The 16,799-nt window shown below is 41.0% G+C and overlaps 1 protein-coding gene across 2 annotated transcripts; it reads left to right on the plus strand.

Annotated features, from left to right (window-relative positions):
- The first annotated feature begins 2,903 nt into the window (after window positions 1-2,903).
- st8sia3 (ST8 alpha-N-acetyl-neuraminide alpha-2,8-sialyltransferase 3) lies at window positions 2,904-16,566 on the plus strand. Of its 2 annotated transcripts, XM_054757915.1 has the most exons (6): window positions 2,913-3,002; window positions 3,118-3,423; window positions 5,628-5,657; window positions 7,922-8,041; window positions 9,916-10,473; window positions 12,717-16,566. In XM_054757915.1, exons 2-6 carry the CDS (start codon window positions 3,260-3,262, stop codon window positions 12,997-12,999), a joined length of 1,155 nt encoding a protein of 384 aa, XP_054613890.1. In that variant the 5' UTR covers window positions 2,913-3,002; window positions 3,118-3,259; the 3' UTR covers window positions 13,000-16,566. The 2 variants fall into 2 exon arrangements, with proteins under 2 accessions (XP_054613888.1, XP_054613890.1); XM_054757913.1 differs by having other exon boundaries at window positions 2,904-3,423.
- Window positions 16,567-16,799: the final 233 nt, after the last annotated feature.

Below are 16,799 nucleotides of genomic sequence, written 5' to 3' on the forward strand. Positions count from 1 at the left end.
CAGACCTGGAAAATCCTGCAAAGGTCAACAGCGGAACCTCAGGGAATGCTGGCCCTAACAGGTTAAAGATGGCTATCAGAAGGAGTTTGTACTGTCATACTCAACAATAATAAAATCCTATAGTTCATACATGTACTAGAAGGACACATAGAGACTAGTTGGGAACTCGATGTAATCCGAGACTGTATAAAACACAGAAATCACCAGCATGTAGTGTTCCTCGGAGTGACCATAGACCCAGTTTTCACTTCAAAAAAACACACATCCAAAGATTTTATGTACCTTTGCCAGATTTTTAAAAAAATGTGACTCCACCTTGAACAAGAGCAAATCATTGAAGGCCTCACCAGTTTGCTGTGGAAATAAGTGTAGTCACTGGTATCCGGTGCGTGTGTCTTCATTCAGTGTTTTTGCTTAAAAACGAGACATTAAATTAAATCAGACAAAAAGCCCAATGATAAAAAAATGCATACTCCTCTTTTTTTGACATATTTCACAAATCAAAATACCAAAATAAAAGCAAACTTATTTCACATGAGAGATAGCACACTGACAATAGCTGTCTAGTATTGGTGGTAAGTTTGCTGGTGACTGTGTGATGATTTTTGTATTGTTAGGCCCCCGGATGCAGACACAGAGGTGGCAATCTTTTAACATCCGCTCACATAGCACAGGATTGTTAATAAGCACAAAATTAGAATAGTCTCTGGAGTTGTAACAACAAAAGTTGATGGTGCCGAAAAGAAAACAAAAAGACGGCATAGTCTGGGACAGAACATCAAGGCAGGCAGAAAGACAAGGCAATGGGGAACATGCTAAGCTAGGCATACTTAGGCAAGAAGATACTGGAGGCAGGCAGGAGAGGAAGACAGCTCTCTCCGTTCTTTGGAGTATCAAGAGGTTCAATCCACCAGAAGTCAAAGCATCTGGAAAGGCACCAAAAAGATGCTTTTGCATTCCACAGTGCATCCTTTCGAGTGTATTTACACCTGAGCCAGCAAAGTCGTACAACCCTCTAATAGATGGCAACAACAATGTATTATATACTCTTTTGAACCCATCTTTGCAAGAATTTATTATGTGGCAATTTATTATTTTACATTCAGGTCTTCTGGTCAATACATTTCCAACATTTTAGACAGGATATTCGTAAAACCATTGCAGTGCTCTTCAAGAAACAGTTATAGCAACTATGGTGTGCGGTAGGAAATTGTTATGATTTCCTCTTAGTTATGTTTCCTCTTGAAAAGACAAAGCCATTTAAATTGTCACTGAAGGCCAGACATGGTTGCAGAGTGTAGATGAGCGATATTAGGCCTTAGGATCTTAATCTGTGTGTCTGTTTGAAAGGATTTACAAAGCCTAAAGACGTGTGTACGCGTGTGTGTACGCGTTAGGCTCTTCCAGCGTTAAGACCAGCAGAAAGGTCACTGATGAAATGTCAGTAGCCGTGACAGCCAGTCTGTCCGATGTCTTTGTGCCTGTCTGTTTGTCTCCTTTACCACAAAAACAGCGCTTATGAAACCATTAACGTTCTAAAACAACTACAATAACAGAGACAAAAATCGAATCATTTTTACAGCGGTACGTTTTTTTTAAGTCACTGCCGGCAAAATAAAGACCCACAGACACTTCAGCACATCTCAAAGCATCTTCATTTTGATGTTCTTTTGTCTTGAAGTGTTGGAGTGTTCAATGTAGAGGTGGGGAAGCAGAGCAAACTTTTATAGCTACAGAGAGGTGGTTCTTGGGTTATGAAGGACTTCTGTTCCCGTGATGCATTACAAGTCAAATTTTATTACAAGTCGGAACTCATACCTAAATTAACACTGCCGTCACTCACAGTGAGCACAGAGCACATGAAGTACATCAAAAACAGTGACAAAAACAGGAAATACAGTAATTCAATGAAACAGCATAAAAAAAGAGACAACAAATAAACACTATGCTATGTTGTTATTACTGTCGCTTTCATAGGAGCAGATCCTTTAACATGCTCAAAGATACTGCAGTGACCTGGCAGTCATGTGTAGTGTTAAAGAGTGACACTTGGTGAAGCAGAGAACGTGGCATGAGCCCTGACCGTGTGGACCGTCGCATGCAGAAAGGACAGCTGAGTTTGCTGATGTTGTTTTGGCGTGGTTTGTCCGACCATAAGCTTTTTTGTTTTTGCAACAACGAGATTGTTGCTCGACCACCTTCTCGTCATCCTTACATTCGGGTAGACGTCACAATACAATGTTGATCCATAATGTTGATCGTGACAATCGAGCGATGTAGCTAGTCCTCAAGCTAGTCTCAAACCAACATTAAGCTTTTAATTTGTTAATGCGTTCAAAACCACAAAATGTTGGAAACTGAGGATCACCTGTGATAAAAATGTTGAGATCAATCCGATACCAAGTATAAATACAGGTATTACCAGTATTGCCGATACCAATGCTTTTATTAGAATTTTTGAACAATTTTGTGATTTTGCTTTTAATTTGTTGATCATGATTATAATCAGAATAATACACATGACGAACATATTTGTGGACAACGTAACAATATATAAACACAACAATATAAGAGACAATGTACATCAGCAACATAATACAATTATTCCATTTTATTACATACAATTGTTTGAACAAAATAAAGCCTATAATGCAAAATAAATAAACATTTTCTATTGGCTCTCATTCAAATCTTGTGACGTTTTGCCAAAGTCTTCCCAAGAAGTATTCCCTAAATTTGCAAACAATAGAATATATAATGTAACAATATGTACAACACAACAAAAGCACAGACACAAACGTAACTGAAAATGATCGATCTCATCACGTATCCATCTATCTACTATCAATATTCGGATCGATCCACCCCCATGTGTAGTTATTTGCATAAATGCACATCTTGCAGGCCAGTGTGTACTGTGCAAGTGTACGTAATGAAATGTCCTCCACCGTGCTCAAGAAAAGAGCTCCGCCTCGATCTGGGACGTTTATGTGACATGAGCTGTATGTATAGTATTCTTTTCAATATAACACACCGAGGACGCTTCTAAACATAGACGGATAGTCGATTTCCCTGCTACTTTTCTTCCGCAAACATCTCCCTATGTCGCATTTCAAGAAGACACCGCGTCCTGATGACGTCCCTGCTGACACCGCATCGCGTCCTCCCCCACCTTCTCGTCCGCATCTCCTCCGCTCTCCTCCGGTATCTTCGTCCCAGGCCTGGCCGCCCACTGATGCTGTGATCCGGTAAAGACAGGATGGTGCGCATCGCCAGCGCGCTGGGGCTCGTCATGTTCAGCGTGGCGCTGCTCATCCTGTCCTTCATCAGCTACGTGTCCATTAAGAAGGATTTCCTTCTCGGAACTCCTAGATATGGACCGAACGGGGGACCCAGGATGTACATGTTCCACGCCGGGTATCGGTGAGTGCAGACCGGGGTGTGCGTGGTGTGTTTGCCGGCCTGGTGGTGGAGATGATTAGTGGATGCTCTCTTTTATTTTGCTCATTGAATGAGTCATAGCACTCCACCTCAAGGTGAGGGCCTCAGTCCTCCATAGTGAATGCAGGGATACTGCACTGAATGCCGTATATATCATCCTCAATAGTGTATGTTAATTTACATTTGCTGGTTGAAACAAATCTATAGGCATCATCACCATTAAACCATTATTAGCTGTACCAGTAACAATCATACAATGTGTATAAATAAATACCTGCTAGCTAACACCTGCTACTATTAAAATGGCAAAACAAATAAAAAAATACAAACTTTGAATGCAAAGATGAGTCACTATGCATATTTTAACACATCACACATAATAATGTAATAAAGTTAGCCACTGTTAATATAACCAACAAAACACCTGACTTGTGATGGCTCATTTTGCATGTATAAATCAGCTACTGGTAGCGACTTGGATACGTTGTGGCAACGGCAAATCTGCTTGACTCATGAGCATCCAGCAGAGGTTACGTTTACCCACACTGTATTGCACTTGCACCCTTGGAAACACACACTCGTTTTTCATTTCTATTGTACAAGGTGGCAGTTATCATTAATAACTTGCAGGAGGAGCGATCACGATATGACACGTCATGTACATGTACATGTACAAGTGGTCCTCGGTTTAGGGACGAGTCTCATTCCTTGACTACTAGCTTGACACATGCACAAATGAACCATGGGCTATGGATATTTGTGTCCTATTTATTTGTATTATGAAAGGCGGTGGTTATCATTAAAGGGGCACCATCCTGCATTTTCAACTTGACTGATGCTTAAAATGTTGTACTCTTGCCACGACCAAGTCTCGGGAACGGTCGGGTCCATATTATTTCTTTCTTTTTCTTGAAAATGGCAGCCAGAATGTGTTTTTCAAATGTAAGGATGATGTATCTTTCCGTGCGCTTCAATGGGAATATTTTTGGTTTTGTGGGAGCTCAAGACCTACCTCACGGTCACTGCTCCTCGGCTCTCGCCGCTTCACGTACACTTTGTTTTGTGAGCAAAGCACAGTTCGACGCCGGATTCTCTAATAATCATACAACGGAGCAGACCTCCAACCTCTGACCAATCGCAAAAAAGTAGGCGTGGTCGGGGGATGTGGCTGCCAAATCGGAGCGTTTTGGCCAACAGGAGAAGAAGGCAGATTTGCCCTGTACACAACTTTGAAATTGATGTAGTATTTTATTAAAAGAAACATACTATATCCAAAATTTGTCTTTGGTGTGATGGAGGTCTACTTAGTACACATTTGCGACATTTTATATGTTTATTGGCAGCCACAAGGAAGCAGCTTTGCTGTGGTGAAGCGGTCTAAATTTGGCACGGGAGCGTGAAGGAAAACATCTGTCACTTAATCTCACAGCTGTGAACTTGATCCAGTCCTTCAAGTCATTTGACTACGTTCCTGTTATTCTGATTATTTTGTTGCTTTATTTTCAGTACAAGTCCTCACCTAGACTGTTTACGTATCATGTCCTCTAAGCCCAAATAAAGTGACAGTAAAAATTACCCAGATAAGTGTTTTGCAAATTAGACGACGGCGTCATTTAGTCACTTTTAGGACAGCCAATAGTTACAGCAGTCATTCACAATCTCAGATTCATCAATTTCCTGTCCAAATAGGAAGTGTGTTTGCACTTGATAGGGTTAGCAGGGTCACTGCAGTGCACCTTCATGGAAATCTTTCATGCGTGGTCCAGAGCGTGATGCTAAAACACAGTTGATCTGGCAAAGGTTCTGGAGGTGAGCAAACTGCCCTTGACTCTGATTTACAGTACAAGAGCGCCATTCATTCCGCTGCTGCTGTAATCATTTTCTCTCTCGCTTGGCTGTCACTGTGGACCAAGGTTATGCTCTGAGTGAGTTCAACATGAAGGTCTGCAGGTGGAAAGTGGACAAACTCTCACCCGTTTCCTGCTGTGATGTTGCTCAATTGTGAGAAAGTAGTGCAATGAATGTGCAATGAAAGTAAAGAATGTGTCAAGTCAAACAAACGGATGAAATGTGTCATTGGGAAGTGTGAAGTGCCATAAAAGCACATATAAATATGGTTTATTTTTTAAAAATATGTTTGCATTTGACTGACTTGAGTCTGTTTTTGTTCTTTGTTCCTCCTGCAGCGAAAGACCACCTCGCAAACCTGACCTGAGGTGAGTACGGAGAGCCTGTGCACTCACTGGACAATTCATCTGGTACTCTCGCACAACATGACGCAATTCAATAGAAGATAGATGGGTCACTTTTTTTTATAGTCTTGCTGATCCAATCCATTACGATCCGGTACCAATTCTTTTTTTTTTTTTTTTTTTTTTTAGTAATAAGCTTTTATTGCAAACATGAATTTGTGGAATCATTTGTGGAATTGAATATGGTTATGAAAAGCATTGCAAATAATGCAACCAAGGTTGAATTTACTTTTTTATTACACAGCATGACCAACAATATTGTTTGGCTTTTGTAACAAACCTCCAAATTTGGAATAAAAAAATGTGTCTGCAAAATACTTTAGAGTAGGACTAATCATTTGACATGGTTGTTGATCAATTTGTGGTGTGATTTACAGTTTTTTTTTTTAAAACAAATTCTCTTCAATGCAATAGTAATTTATTTGCGGTCCCAAGTCTAAACAACCAGGGGTTAGAGCGGCACTTCTCATGCGAGCTCCCCGCACCATGACACAGCAGTCCGGACACAGTGAGGGGGAACTACCGCTGTAGCTACGGAGCCGAATATCCCACGTCCAACGTGAAACCAACTTCACCACGGTATACCGCGAACATATCTGCATGGTGGTGTTGCGTTTTCTTCTTCTTGCGGGTGGCGAGTGGCAACCGGCACCTACCATACCTCCTCCAGCATACCCCCGCGACCCTACTGAGGATTAAGCAGCATAGAAAATGAATGAACGAATTTAGAGTGTTGGATTTGATACTAAATAGGCAATCAACAAGTTCCCGGATATGCTGCAACTCTCATACATATTTCCGCACAATTCTCATTTAAAAACTATAAATGATTAGTTATAAACTTAAACTGATGATTTAAGTTTGTTATCGTCAGCAAGTGATGCTGATTATGGTTTGACTTTGTAACTTTCTGACTGAGCTTGATAGTGAAGCTGCAAAAACCTCATTTGGTACTGACAGTACTGACTTCTGTCAGTGAGTATTTGGACTGGATTTTAAGGAGGTGGAGACAATGAAGGTAAAGCAAGGTCTACAGATACAGTAAGTGCGCAGTTATGTGATTTACATGTGGCATCCATCACCACGTTACTGCAAACCGGTGGTCTAATGCTGACAGCTTCTAAAACTCCAGTGTCTTTTCTTTCTGCTCGTTCAATAAGTAATAAAACATCGGTACGTCAGTCAGTTTGAGATACTGTTAGATGTATTGATGTACTGTAGCTTCCCCTTGCCGGTAGTTCCTTAAGCCTCGTTTACACTTGCATGCACTTTATCCCCACAGTGGTACACAGTTTTTCTTGACAATGAGTTACTTGATCGTAAACAACTGTGAAGTATGTGTAAACCGAGCGGGGCTTATAAAACGTTCAAAATTATGGCACGCGTAATTTCCGTGAACTGGTGGTGAATGCAACGTGAACGCACCACAACCCATGTGCAAACAATGCGGGCAATGCAGATCAAAGTGTGCCTCTGTGTGTCTCATTCACCTGAATGGGGTAACTTTTCCACCACCTCTTAGAGCAAGTCGGGGGGGGAGTAAGTAATTTCTGTAGCTTCTTTGACGTTCCTTGTGACTTTCTGTTCATAAGTGATCATAATACCCAAAGCAATGACAGCAATTTCTTCTCCCACACTCTCTGTGCCTCTTTTTTTCTAGTTTATTGCCTTCTTCTTGCTCTTTGCACATTCTGTATCTGCATCTGTGAGAAAATGTAGACTTACAGTACATTTCTTTTTTGCAATGGCTTCTTGTCTGGAGTTCAATATCTTGTAGCTCCCTTGCAAATAGAGGAATTAACAAAACTATGGGGTGATGCCTGCTGTTGCGGGACGCAGTGGGACCAAATATTACCACGACTGCAGGAAGCGGTGGTGCATACTCATGCGGGAACAATGCGCGTCACCCGTACTATTGTTGTGCACAAGACATAAACACTACTTGACACGGTGTAAACAAGACAAGTAAAAGCAAAACAAAAAAAAGCAAGTATCGGCATATGCCGATACCGTGCTTTTTCACGGAAATCGTCCGATACTGATCGGTGGATGATGGATCAGAGCACCCCTCATTATAGATATATTATATTTACTACTTGAACATAATGACTACTAAAAAATGATAACTAAATAAACACACTCCAGTTATATAATGTTTGATGTTGTGCTTTTGCATTTTCCATTTGCATTTTTTCATCCCCTTTTCACCCCTCCCACATGTACTGTAGCTCCCAGCTGGCACTGAAGTATTTGGATCCGGCTTTCACGCCACTCACCAATGCTCTTAGCGAGGACCTGCAGAACTCGTCTAAATGGAGGTATAACAGCACAGCTTTCATCCAGCAGAGGTAAGTTTTGCTAAATGATCAAACCAAATGTCCTTTGAACAAGTAGAGCAATACGTTTTGGGTAAAATAACATGCAGAAGCTTGCAAAAGTTCCTTATTTGGTCACTTGTCCAGGTTTGCCTTATATCAGGGCTGTCCAAAGTGCGGCCCAAAGACTATTTCCGTCCCACGGCTCGTTTTTTATTGGCATTTGGCATATTCTAAAAATAAATAATGAGATATATTATTAGATATTACCCTCATTTTCTTTGTAGAATAAACTAAATTAATGCAGACTCAATCAACGGTAACAAGTGCTTGAAGGTGATATTGTGCAAAGAAGGCCTTATAAGTGTCCACAGAGGAACACAGACTCTTACGCTATTTTTAAACTTTATTTATACCTTAATACGCCAACAGTAGTGTTCAATTTCAACACCGCAAACACATTTTGCCGCACAGCTACGTAGCTCTGCTCGCAATAGCAAAACGTTTCCTCATTATGAAACAATCACAATAATGGCGAGTGAGGTGCTTTCACAAACAGAGGAATTCTGAGCATAGTTTTTTTTTGCACATTCTCTGTGTCCTGTATTTCTGCTGGTTTTGCTGTGATAATTACAATTTGTTGTAGATGTAATTGATATTTTGCAAAGTTATTACTAATCATTTTATTTATATTACTGTTTTTAAATTACGTATCAAGTATTTAAATTACTATTCTGTTCAACTTGCATGTCCCAAAATATAAAGTCGGGATGTCTGATATTGGCTTTTTTTGCTGATAACCGATATGCCGGTATTGTCCGTATTTCCGATTACAATATCAACTGATACCGATATGTGTAACATCACATATCTCTTGTCGTGGAAGGACTGGAAATGTGAATTTCTGTTGGACATTAAAAAATATCTATCTATCTATCTATCTGTCTATCTATCTATCTATCTATCTATCTATCTATCTATCTATCTATCTATCTATCCATCCATCCATCCATCCATCCATCCATCCATCCATCCATCCATCCATCTATCTACTTTTTTTTCCATGTTGTCCATCTCTCAGTTACCTTTATGTGTAACGTCACATATCTCCTGTTGTGGAATTAACACCGTCGCCACGAGTGGCTACCTTTCAAGCATCTCTGTTTGTTTATTCTAGCATATTTTTATGTGCCGTGACAGCGACGTCCGGCATCGGTGTGACTGTCTGTCTGCCCATTGATATCGAGGCGGCTAAGATGAAAGTCCGGCGGCTAGCAAGGATGTGGAGATTCAAGCCTTCGGTACCTTCTATTATCATTGGAAACATGAATTCACTACCGCGCAAGATCGACGAGCTGGCAAGAACATCAAGACTTAAAGGGAGTGCAGCTTATTTGTGCTTCACTGAATGGCTAACAGCTAGCGTCCCAGATGCTAACGTGGAGCTGGCCAACTTTAGGCAGTCAGAGCGGCCAGGAACACGAGAGCCTGTGGAAAGAGCAAAGGTGGTGGGCTTGCACTGTATGTGAACAAACTAAAACATTAAAACATGCATTTGTCCAATCATTTTTTTAAAATCGGTTTTCATCATCAGCAAAAAAAAAAATGATACCGATTTCTACCAATATCACATTTTTATGCCAATATTGAGCTCGCCGATATTATCGGACATCGCTAATATAAAGGCATCGTTTTTTGGACAAAACTTATATGTTTTCCTCTTTAAAAGTACCGGTATCGGGTAAAATGAAACAATATCCATCCCTCTACGTGGTAGGATTACACACACCTTTCTATTTTTCCGATGGATTTCCTATCGAAAATGTCAATTGGATGTGGAGTGATAGCTGAACAAGCTGTTCACCTTCATCATCTTCCTTTACCTTCACTATTTGTGCTTCTTTCAGGAAAGAGATCTCTCAGTACATCGACATTCCTCACAACTTCACGCTGACACACGACTCAGTGCGCATTGGCCAGCTGATGCATTACGACTACTCCAGCCACAAGTACGTCTATTCCATCGGCGAGAACTTCCGCTCACTCCTCCCGGACGTTTCGCCCATTCTTAACAAGCGCTACAACGTCTGCGCCGTCGTCGGCAACAGCGGCATCCTCACCGGCTCGCGATGCGGTGCCCAAATTGAGAAGTTTGACTTCGTCTTCCGATGCAATTTTGCCCCGACGGAGCTCTTTAAGAGAGATGTTGGCCGGCGCACCAACATGACAACTTTTAACCCGAGTATCTTAGAAAAATACTACAACAACCTATTGACTGTGCAGGACAGGAATAACTTCTTCCTGAGCTTGAAGAAGCTGGATGGTGCCATTCTGTGGATCCCAGCATTCTTCTTCCACACATCAGCCACAGTGACCAGGACACTGGTGGACTTCTTTGTGGAACATCGGGGTCAGCTGAAGGTCCAGCTGGCCTGGCCTGGAAACATCATGCAGCACATAAACAAGTAAGACGTGCACCCTCATCAACAATTATACATGTATGTACTGTACATGCCACGTAGTATATCTTCTCATGGTACACTACTACATACGTAGTGTACACCTTGTACAGCAGTATAGATTCACTGTACACTGAAAATGACTCAATATGCAGCCATTGTTGTCTAAATAGGTGGCAACACAAAGTATCAGTCAAGCAGGGTGGTGGTAGTGTCAAGGTCTGGGGCTGCATGAGTGCTGCCAGCACTGGGGGAGCTGCCGTTCCTTTGAGGGAAACATGAATTCCAACATGCACTATGGCATTCTGAAGCAGAACATGACCCACACCCTGCCAACATAATAAGGACCCCAAACACCTCCAAGATGATAAGTGGAAGGTGAAGGTGATGGAGTGGCCAAGTATGTCTCCTCCAGACCTGAACCCAATTTAGCACCTGTGGGACATCATCAAGGGGAGGAAGGAGGAGTGCAACATATCTAACATCCACCAGCTCTGTGATGCCATCACGGAGGAGTCAAATAACAACCTGTGCAGCTCTGGTGAATTCCATGCCCAAGAGGATTAAGGCAGTGCTGGATAACAATGTATAATAACATTCTTCAAAAAGAGCACCATGTTGAAGACTGTTTTTCCAGACAACTAAGTCATATAAAATATTTCTGTAATGCTTAGGGTCTTATGGAATTTGTCATTGTGTCTAATTAACATCACTCTATTGCAACCTTGTATCCGTTCTTTCAACAAGTGCATAGCGCATGTCATTATTTGACTTTACAATCTGAAACTATCACACAGTTGTATTGTGTGTGTGCAGCAAAAGAACAGATTTAAGCTCCAAAGCCAGATTAAAAGGGAACTGCTGTTTAGTGAAAGGTATGGCACCGAGCTGAAACTGTGAAGAGAGGGATTTACGTCTGCTGCTTAGTGTTGTAGTAGCAGAATGAGCCACTCTTACAGTAGCCTAATCTTCACCAAGCCCATTAACTCTACCTGCTGGGAAAGTATTAGCACACTTTAAGCAGCTCAGGCGGCTTTCAGCACCTCGGCCGCTTGCAGAGCGCCTTTTGTGGAGGCCAGTTTGAAGAGTTTCCCCACGAACTATGCAGTGTTGGGGAAGACTGAAGACGTAGCGCTTGAGGTTTTTTTCCCGCCTTTTAAGAATTCTTATTAATCTGATTTTTAGTTTTTTAGTCTGATTTTAGTGTCGACTAACTCGTCAAGCCCCGGTCCGCCGTGTTCTTTTTATTACTAAAAAGTGCCCACTTAAGTCAATGTCAAGATACTGTACATGGTCGCCCGCTTTTGTCAATGTAAAATTTGAGCTCCAAAAGGATCAGTTCAATGAAAAACATAACTATAAGTCACAGGACCCGCTAAACTATGAAAAAAAGTGTAATTTATAGTCCAAAAAATACAGTACATGCTACTTTGCGGTTTCACAGCTTCCTGGTTTTTCCAAACTACATGAATTAATGCATAAATCATGCTGTTTGTGGTTGAATACATCTTATTATGAGTTACAACATGAATATTTAAGCATGTTACACATTTTTTGCCTAAATTACGCATTTTTAAGCATGGCCAAATGAACTAAAATACAAGCATTAGGCATTCAAATGGTGCATTCAAAGACGTTGATGATATGAAATATTCTACACTGTCACGAGGTGAGACACACAAGCACCAGACTTGATCGCTGGAACATCATGCTTTTACTGCAGGTTTGAATGATCTCACAGCAGGCACAATCATCCCTAATAAAAACACGGGCTACGGTTGCGGCCGTAACCCACGGCAAGCTGAAACTCAACTCTGAACCCCGACATCACTTCCTGTCCACCTCTCACTCGGGTCACCTGGGGAACACGTTTATAGCAACACGTACGAGCATGAGTCTTTTTTATGTTTTAAGTGGCGTATATATTGTATATTATATTGGGTAAAGAGTGTAAAGGTGACTATAGGGGAATTATTTGATGTCTAGAGTGCTCCAATAATGCTAAAACCATATTTAGAAGGTGGTAAACAGGTTTTCTATGCGCTAACTACGAAAACGTTTCATTTCTAAATACCAATTAGCCACAAGGGATTACCGTGATTAGTTTTCTGGTGTAGTTACTACCATTTGGTGCCATTAAGATACTGATTTTCGGAACAGATGCCTGATTATAGTGTTATGTATTTCTTATATATTATGCTCCATTTTTGAGCCAGTCCAGTTATCAATCATTTTCCCTCTCGCTACAGCTACTGGAAAACCAAACAACTGTCGCCAAAGCGTCTGAGCACCGGCATCCTGATGTACACACTGGCGTCTTCTATGTGCGACCAGATCCATCTGTACGGCTTCTGGCCTTTCGGCTGGGACCCCAACACGGGGAAAGAGCTACCGTATCACTACTACGACAAGAAGGGCACCAAGTTCACCACCAAATGGCAGGAGGCACATCAACTACCTGCTGAGTTCAAACTCCTCTATAAGATGCACACTGAGGGACTGCTGAAGCTCAGCCTCTCCCACTGCGCTTAGACATCAAACTGCAGGAGGTGTCTGACTATTTCAGTTGTCGTAAGCCAATCCTCCATGGGCTCGAGTCATAAAAGGAACCAGTAAGGCAAGGACTGATAAATGTGGCGCAATCTTGGCAGCACAGTGTACCTGTGTTATTTTAGCACAGGATTGCAGAGCCCATCACCATCAAGCTGTGTTGGTCAGTCAACACACACACAAGGACTCCAGCTATTTAGGTGTTGATGCACTTTAAGAGCATTTCAAAAACCATAGTGCATGGTCTTTTGCTCAGTTATTGGACCTAAAACACATACACCGCAGTCCATGCATCACTAACTTCCACCAAGCGAGAAAGCTTGGCAACTAGCGGGCCTCATCATCAAAGGGTGATGAGGATCTGGATAAAGGTGAAAATACAACAGTTTATTTTTTGTGTTTGTCAGTCATCTCCCAGGAACCAGCAATTCAAAATCTAGGCCTTTGTGGAAGTCTGTGCTCTACTGGAGTTTATTAAAGCAGTGCTAATTTCTGCATGGATGCCTAGAAGCGAAGAAGGGAACTATCAGGTGGTCTCTCGTACAGTAACAATATTTGCACAACACTTCAAGGGCAAATCTGTGTTTTCATAAAACATCAAAAGGCCTGGTGAAAGTGTTTGGTGTGTGATATTAGACAGCAGTAGACGCCGTGTCAAGAACAGTGAGTATAAAACTAGCAATAATGCATCTTCTCATTACATTCTCATCAGTAATTTGCGGTTGCGCAGTGTATTTCACGTCGGTGAGCATGTGTGAGAAGCAGTGAAACGCTATGAAATAATGTCTTGGTTTTTTCACATTCATTTTTCAGAGATCCAAAATTCTCGAAAGAACCAACTCAGTACAGGAATGAAATGAGGTGGTTATTGGTGCGTCTAAGTCCAAGCATGTATAAATAGCAATAAATAAGTGAAAGGGGCACACAGTATACCGTTCTAAGTGGATTAAGATGTTGTTCAACCAGTGTTTCCCACAGGACTGCAATCTATTTGTAGTGGTAGGTGTTGGGGGGGGGCAAATGGCTCATTTTAACATTGCTCATGGCGTCATTGTCTAATTTGCATAACTGGCCATGACCCATGTGCTTGTAATTGAAGTGGACCCTGTAGGAGAGAGGAATAACGTGGCAGAGACAAAAAGTGACTTAAAAAAACCATGAAAAGCAAATCAAATATGTTGGGCTGTCTTCTGTCGCTTCTTTCTGTTGATTTTATTTAACAACACCTTTGAGTGCTCTGAGAAGGGGGAGGGGCCCACAGCAACACCCGCTAGTCACAGCGTCCCTAGTGGACTCTGAAACATGTTGTCAACACAGATCCCTCCTGCTACGTCTTCTTATTCTCTGGCAGACCAGGTGTGTGTGAGGTGTGTTAAGAAGCCACCACAGGAAGAACCATCAGTTAAAAAAAACAACAAGGAGCTCATGAACAACTACTACTACTGCTATATTGGGTGATACGGGTGTAAAAGTGACTATAGGGGTGTTATGTCATGTCTAGAGGGCTCTAATAATGTTTTAAAAGCATATTTAGGTTTTCTATACTCTAACTATGAAAGTATTCAAATTATTAAGGAGGAATCCTACTTATATTCAGTTATCACAGAACCAGGTGATAAACGAGGGATTACTTTACTGTTGGGTTTAAATTGGTAACCCAGTCCGAACCAGTAGGTTATCAGGTGAAAAGAACTGGTGGCTATTTCACAAAGTTCAGTCATTCAGTTATTGTTTGCCGTCATTGGCTGTCCCATTGGCTGCCTGTGACAACACACACAATGGTTTGCATTATACATGTATATGTTATGGATATTGTACATGTACCTCTGTGAGTAGGGATGTGCTCCTGTCGACTGTGATATGTGTAAGGATGTACAATGTTATTTTTTTTTGGCCAGATGAATTTTAATTTCAGGTGGTTTGATTCTGTCCATATCTTGGTGTTATTGTCCCCCAAATGGCCATGGATGCAACATGTTGTCACAAGAACGCTGATCAAAAGCACTTCATTAAGTTCATTAATTCATTACATGCAGCGCATTGCTTTTCAAAGTGAAGCCGACTGAATTTGCATGAGAACAATTTGGAGTTGCACAAAAATATAGTGAAACCTTGTACTCCCCTATTTTTTGAACGACTCGGTTTTCAGCGACAATTTTTGACGAAATTTTGTCCCAGTTGTCATACGGTTTTTGGTACTGCGGGACATTACACGAACAAACTAGTCCCGGGCAACCTTTGTTTGAATCGAGTGTGACTGGCAAATAACCTAAAATGAAGCCAAAGAAAGTTGCGATTGCCAGCACTTTGATAAAGAAGACGAGAAACACTATTGAGTCCAAGAAAGAACTCAACACAATTTACGAAAGTGGCCAATCTTGCCAGGACGCATGGGGAAACTTCCATCCTAGCGGAGAAAGAAGAAATCAAGGAAACTAATGTTGTAAAAGGGGTGAAACACAGATCACAAGGCCAGAGATGTTGAGAAGTTGTTGGTATGGGTCTCCTCCTCTTGCTCCCTTCTTCGCTTCATGTTATTGTTTGCTGTATGTTAAACTATAAATATTATCAATAACAATTCATTTTTTGTTAATATTTTGGGTGTCTGGAAGAAATTAATTGGATTTACATCATTTCTTATGGGAAAAATCATTTTGTTTGTCATACATTTCGCTTTTCGGTGGACTTTTTGGAATTAATTAGTAACGTAAACTGAGGTTTCACCGTACTGTAAAGTCTGGACATGTCTGGTATTTCTAGAGATAAGTGAATACATGATATACTATGTGAGGTAGACCACTTACTTACAATGTTTTTAATGATGCTAAGACATTTTTGACAAGCATACGCTTCCAACTTCGTGGTAACAGCCTGGTGAAGGTACTCGGTGCACAAAGCAAGGGCCATAAAGGCATGCTTGGATGAATTTGGTGTGGAAGAACTTGACTCACAGATGTTCTTCTGGGTGAACATACAAAAATTCTTGTAGAAAGTCTTCCCAGAAGCTGATTAAAAGAGTATTTTTATCCATATAGCGACTATAGGAGGAAAAACAGTGATGTCATGTTGAATATGTCCAACATGTTCCTCTTATTTTGCAGCATATCGGTGGTTGCAGAACGTCAGGATGCGGTGGTTATCATGATTCAAATACCGTTACAGTATTACGTGCGGCTATTGTGAGCAATTCACTGGCAAGTCATGTGATGGGTAACAATTGACAGTGTAACTGAAAATGATAATTTTCTGTATCCAGCATCAAATATGAATGTACAGACCTTCCAAGTGTCAGCTACAAGGAATGTCTCAAACAAGGACTATTTTAAGAATTTTGGTGTGTTTTTTTTTTCTTATTTTAATTTTTTCCACACACAAATTCCTTCTTAAATGATATTAAATGAGATTCAAAGTCAGTTTATAGTCTGGATTTGAATTTTAACCAGTTTATTTCAAGTTCTTCATTTGCAACTTTTATTTTTGTAGTACACATACTCATGTAAACAGTGTCATTTCTTCCTGAATGTGCTTCATGCATTTTGGAATAAAAAGTTTGCCATCCAAGTTGCGAGATGCCACTTCATTTAAAGCGGACCTATTATGTGTTTCCTCTTTTCTGGCCTATAAATGTTGTTGCAATGTTGTATTCTCGTGTTAAATGATGCCAACGCGTCAGATAATGAGGTTTGTGAGCAGTTTTGGACGTTTCTGCACTCTGTTTTAGAGAGTTTTTTTAAACAACGCCTTCCAGTGACATCAACACAACCCGGACTTCCTTATATGGG

Source organism: Dunckerocampus dactyliophorus, chromosome 17, assembly GCF_027744805.1.
Source record: "Dunckerocampus dactyliophorus isolate RoL2022-P2 chromosome 17, RoL_Ddac_1.1, whole genome shotgun sequence".
NCBI classification, from domain to species: domain Eukaryota; kingdom Metazoa; phylum Chordata; class Actinopteri; order Syngnathiformes; family Syngnathidae; genus Dunckerocampus; species Dunckerocampus dactyliophorus.

What these genes read in the sequence shown, in the direction of transcription:
- st8sia3 (XM_054757913.1), top strand. Translation starts at nt 3,260, where the DNA reads ATGGTGCGCATCGCCAGCGCGCTGGGGCTCGTCATGTTCAGCGTGGCG. An exon ending in ATGTTCCACGCCGGGTATCG is followed by an intron (nt 3,424 to 5,627) that starts GTGAGTGCAGAC and finishes TTCCTCCTGCAG; the next exon opens with CGAAAGACCACCTCGCAAAC. An exon ending in ATCATGCAGCACATAAACAA is followed by an intron (nt 10,474 to 12,716) that starts GTAAGACGTGCA and finishes CTCTCGCTACAG; the next exon opens with CTACTGGAAAACCAAACAAC.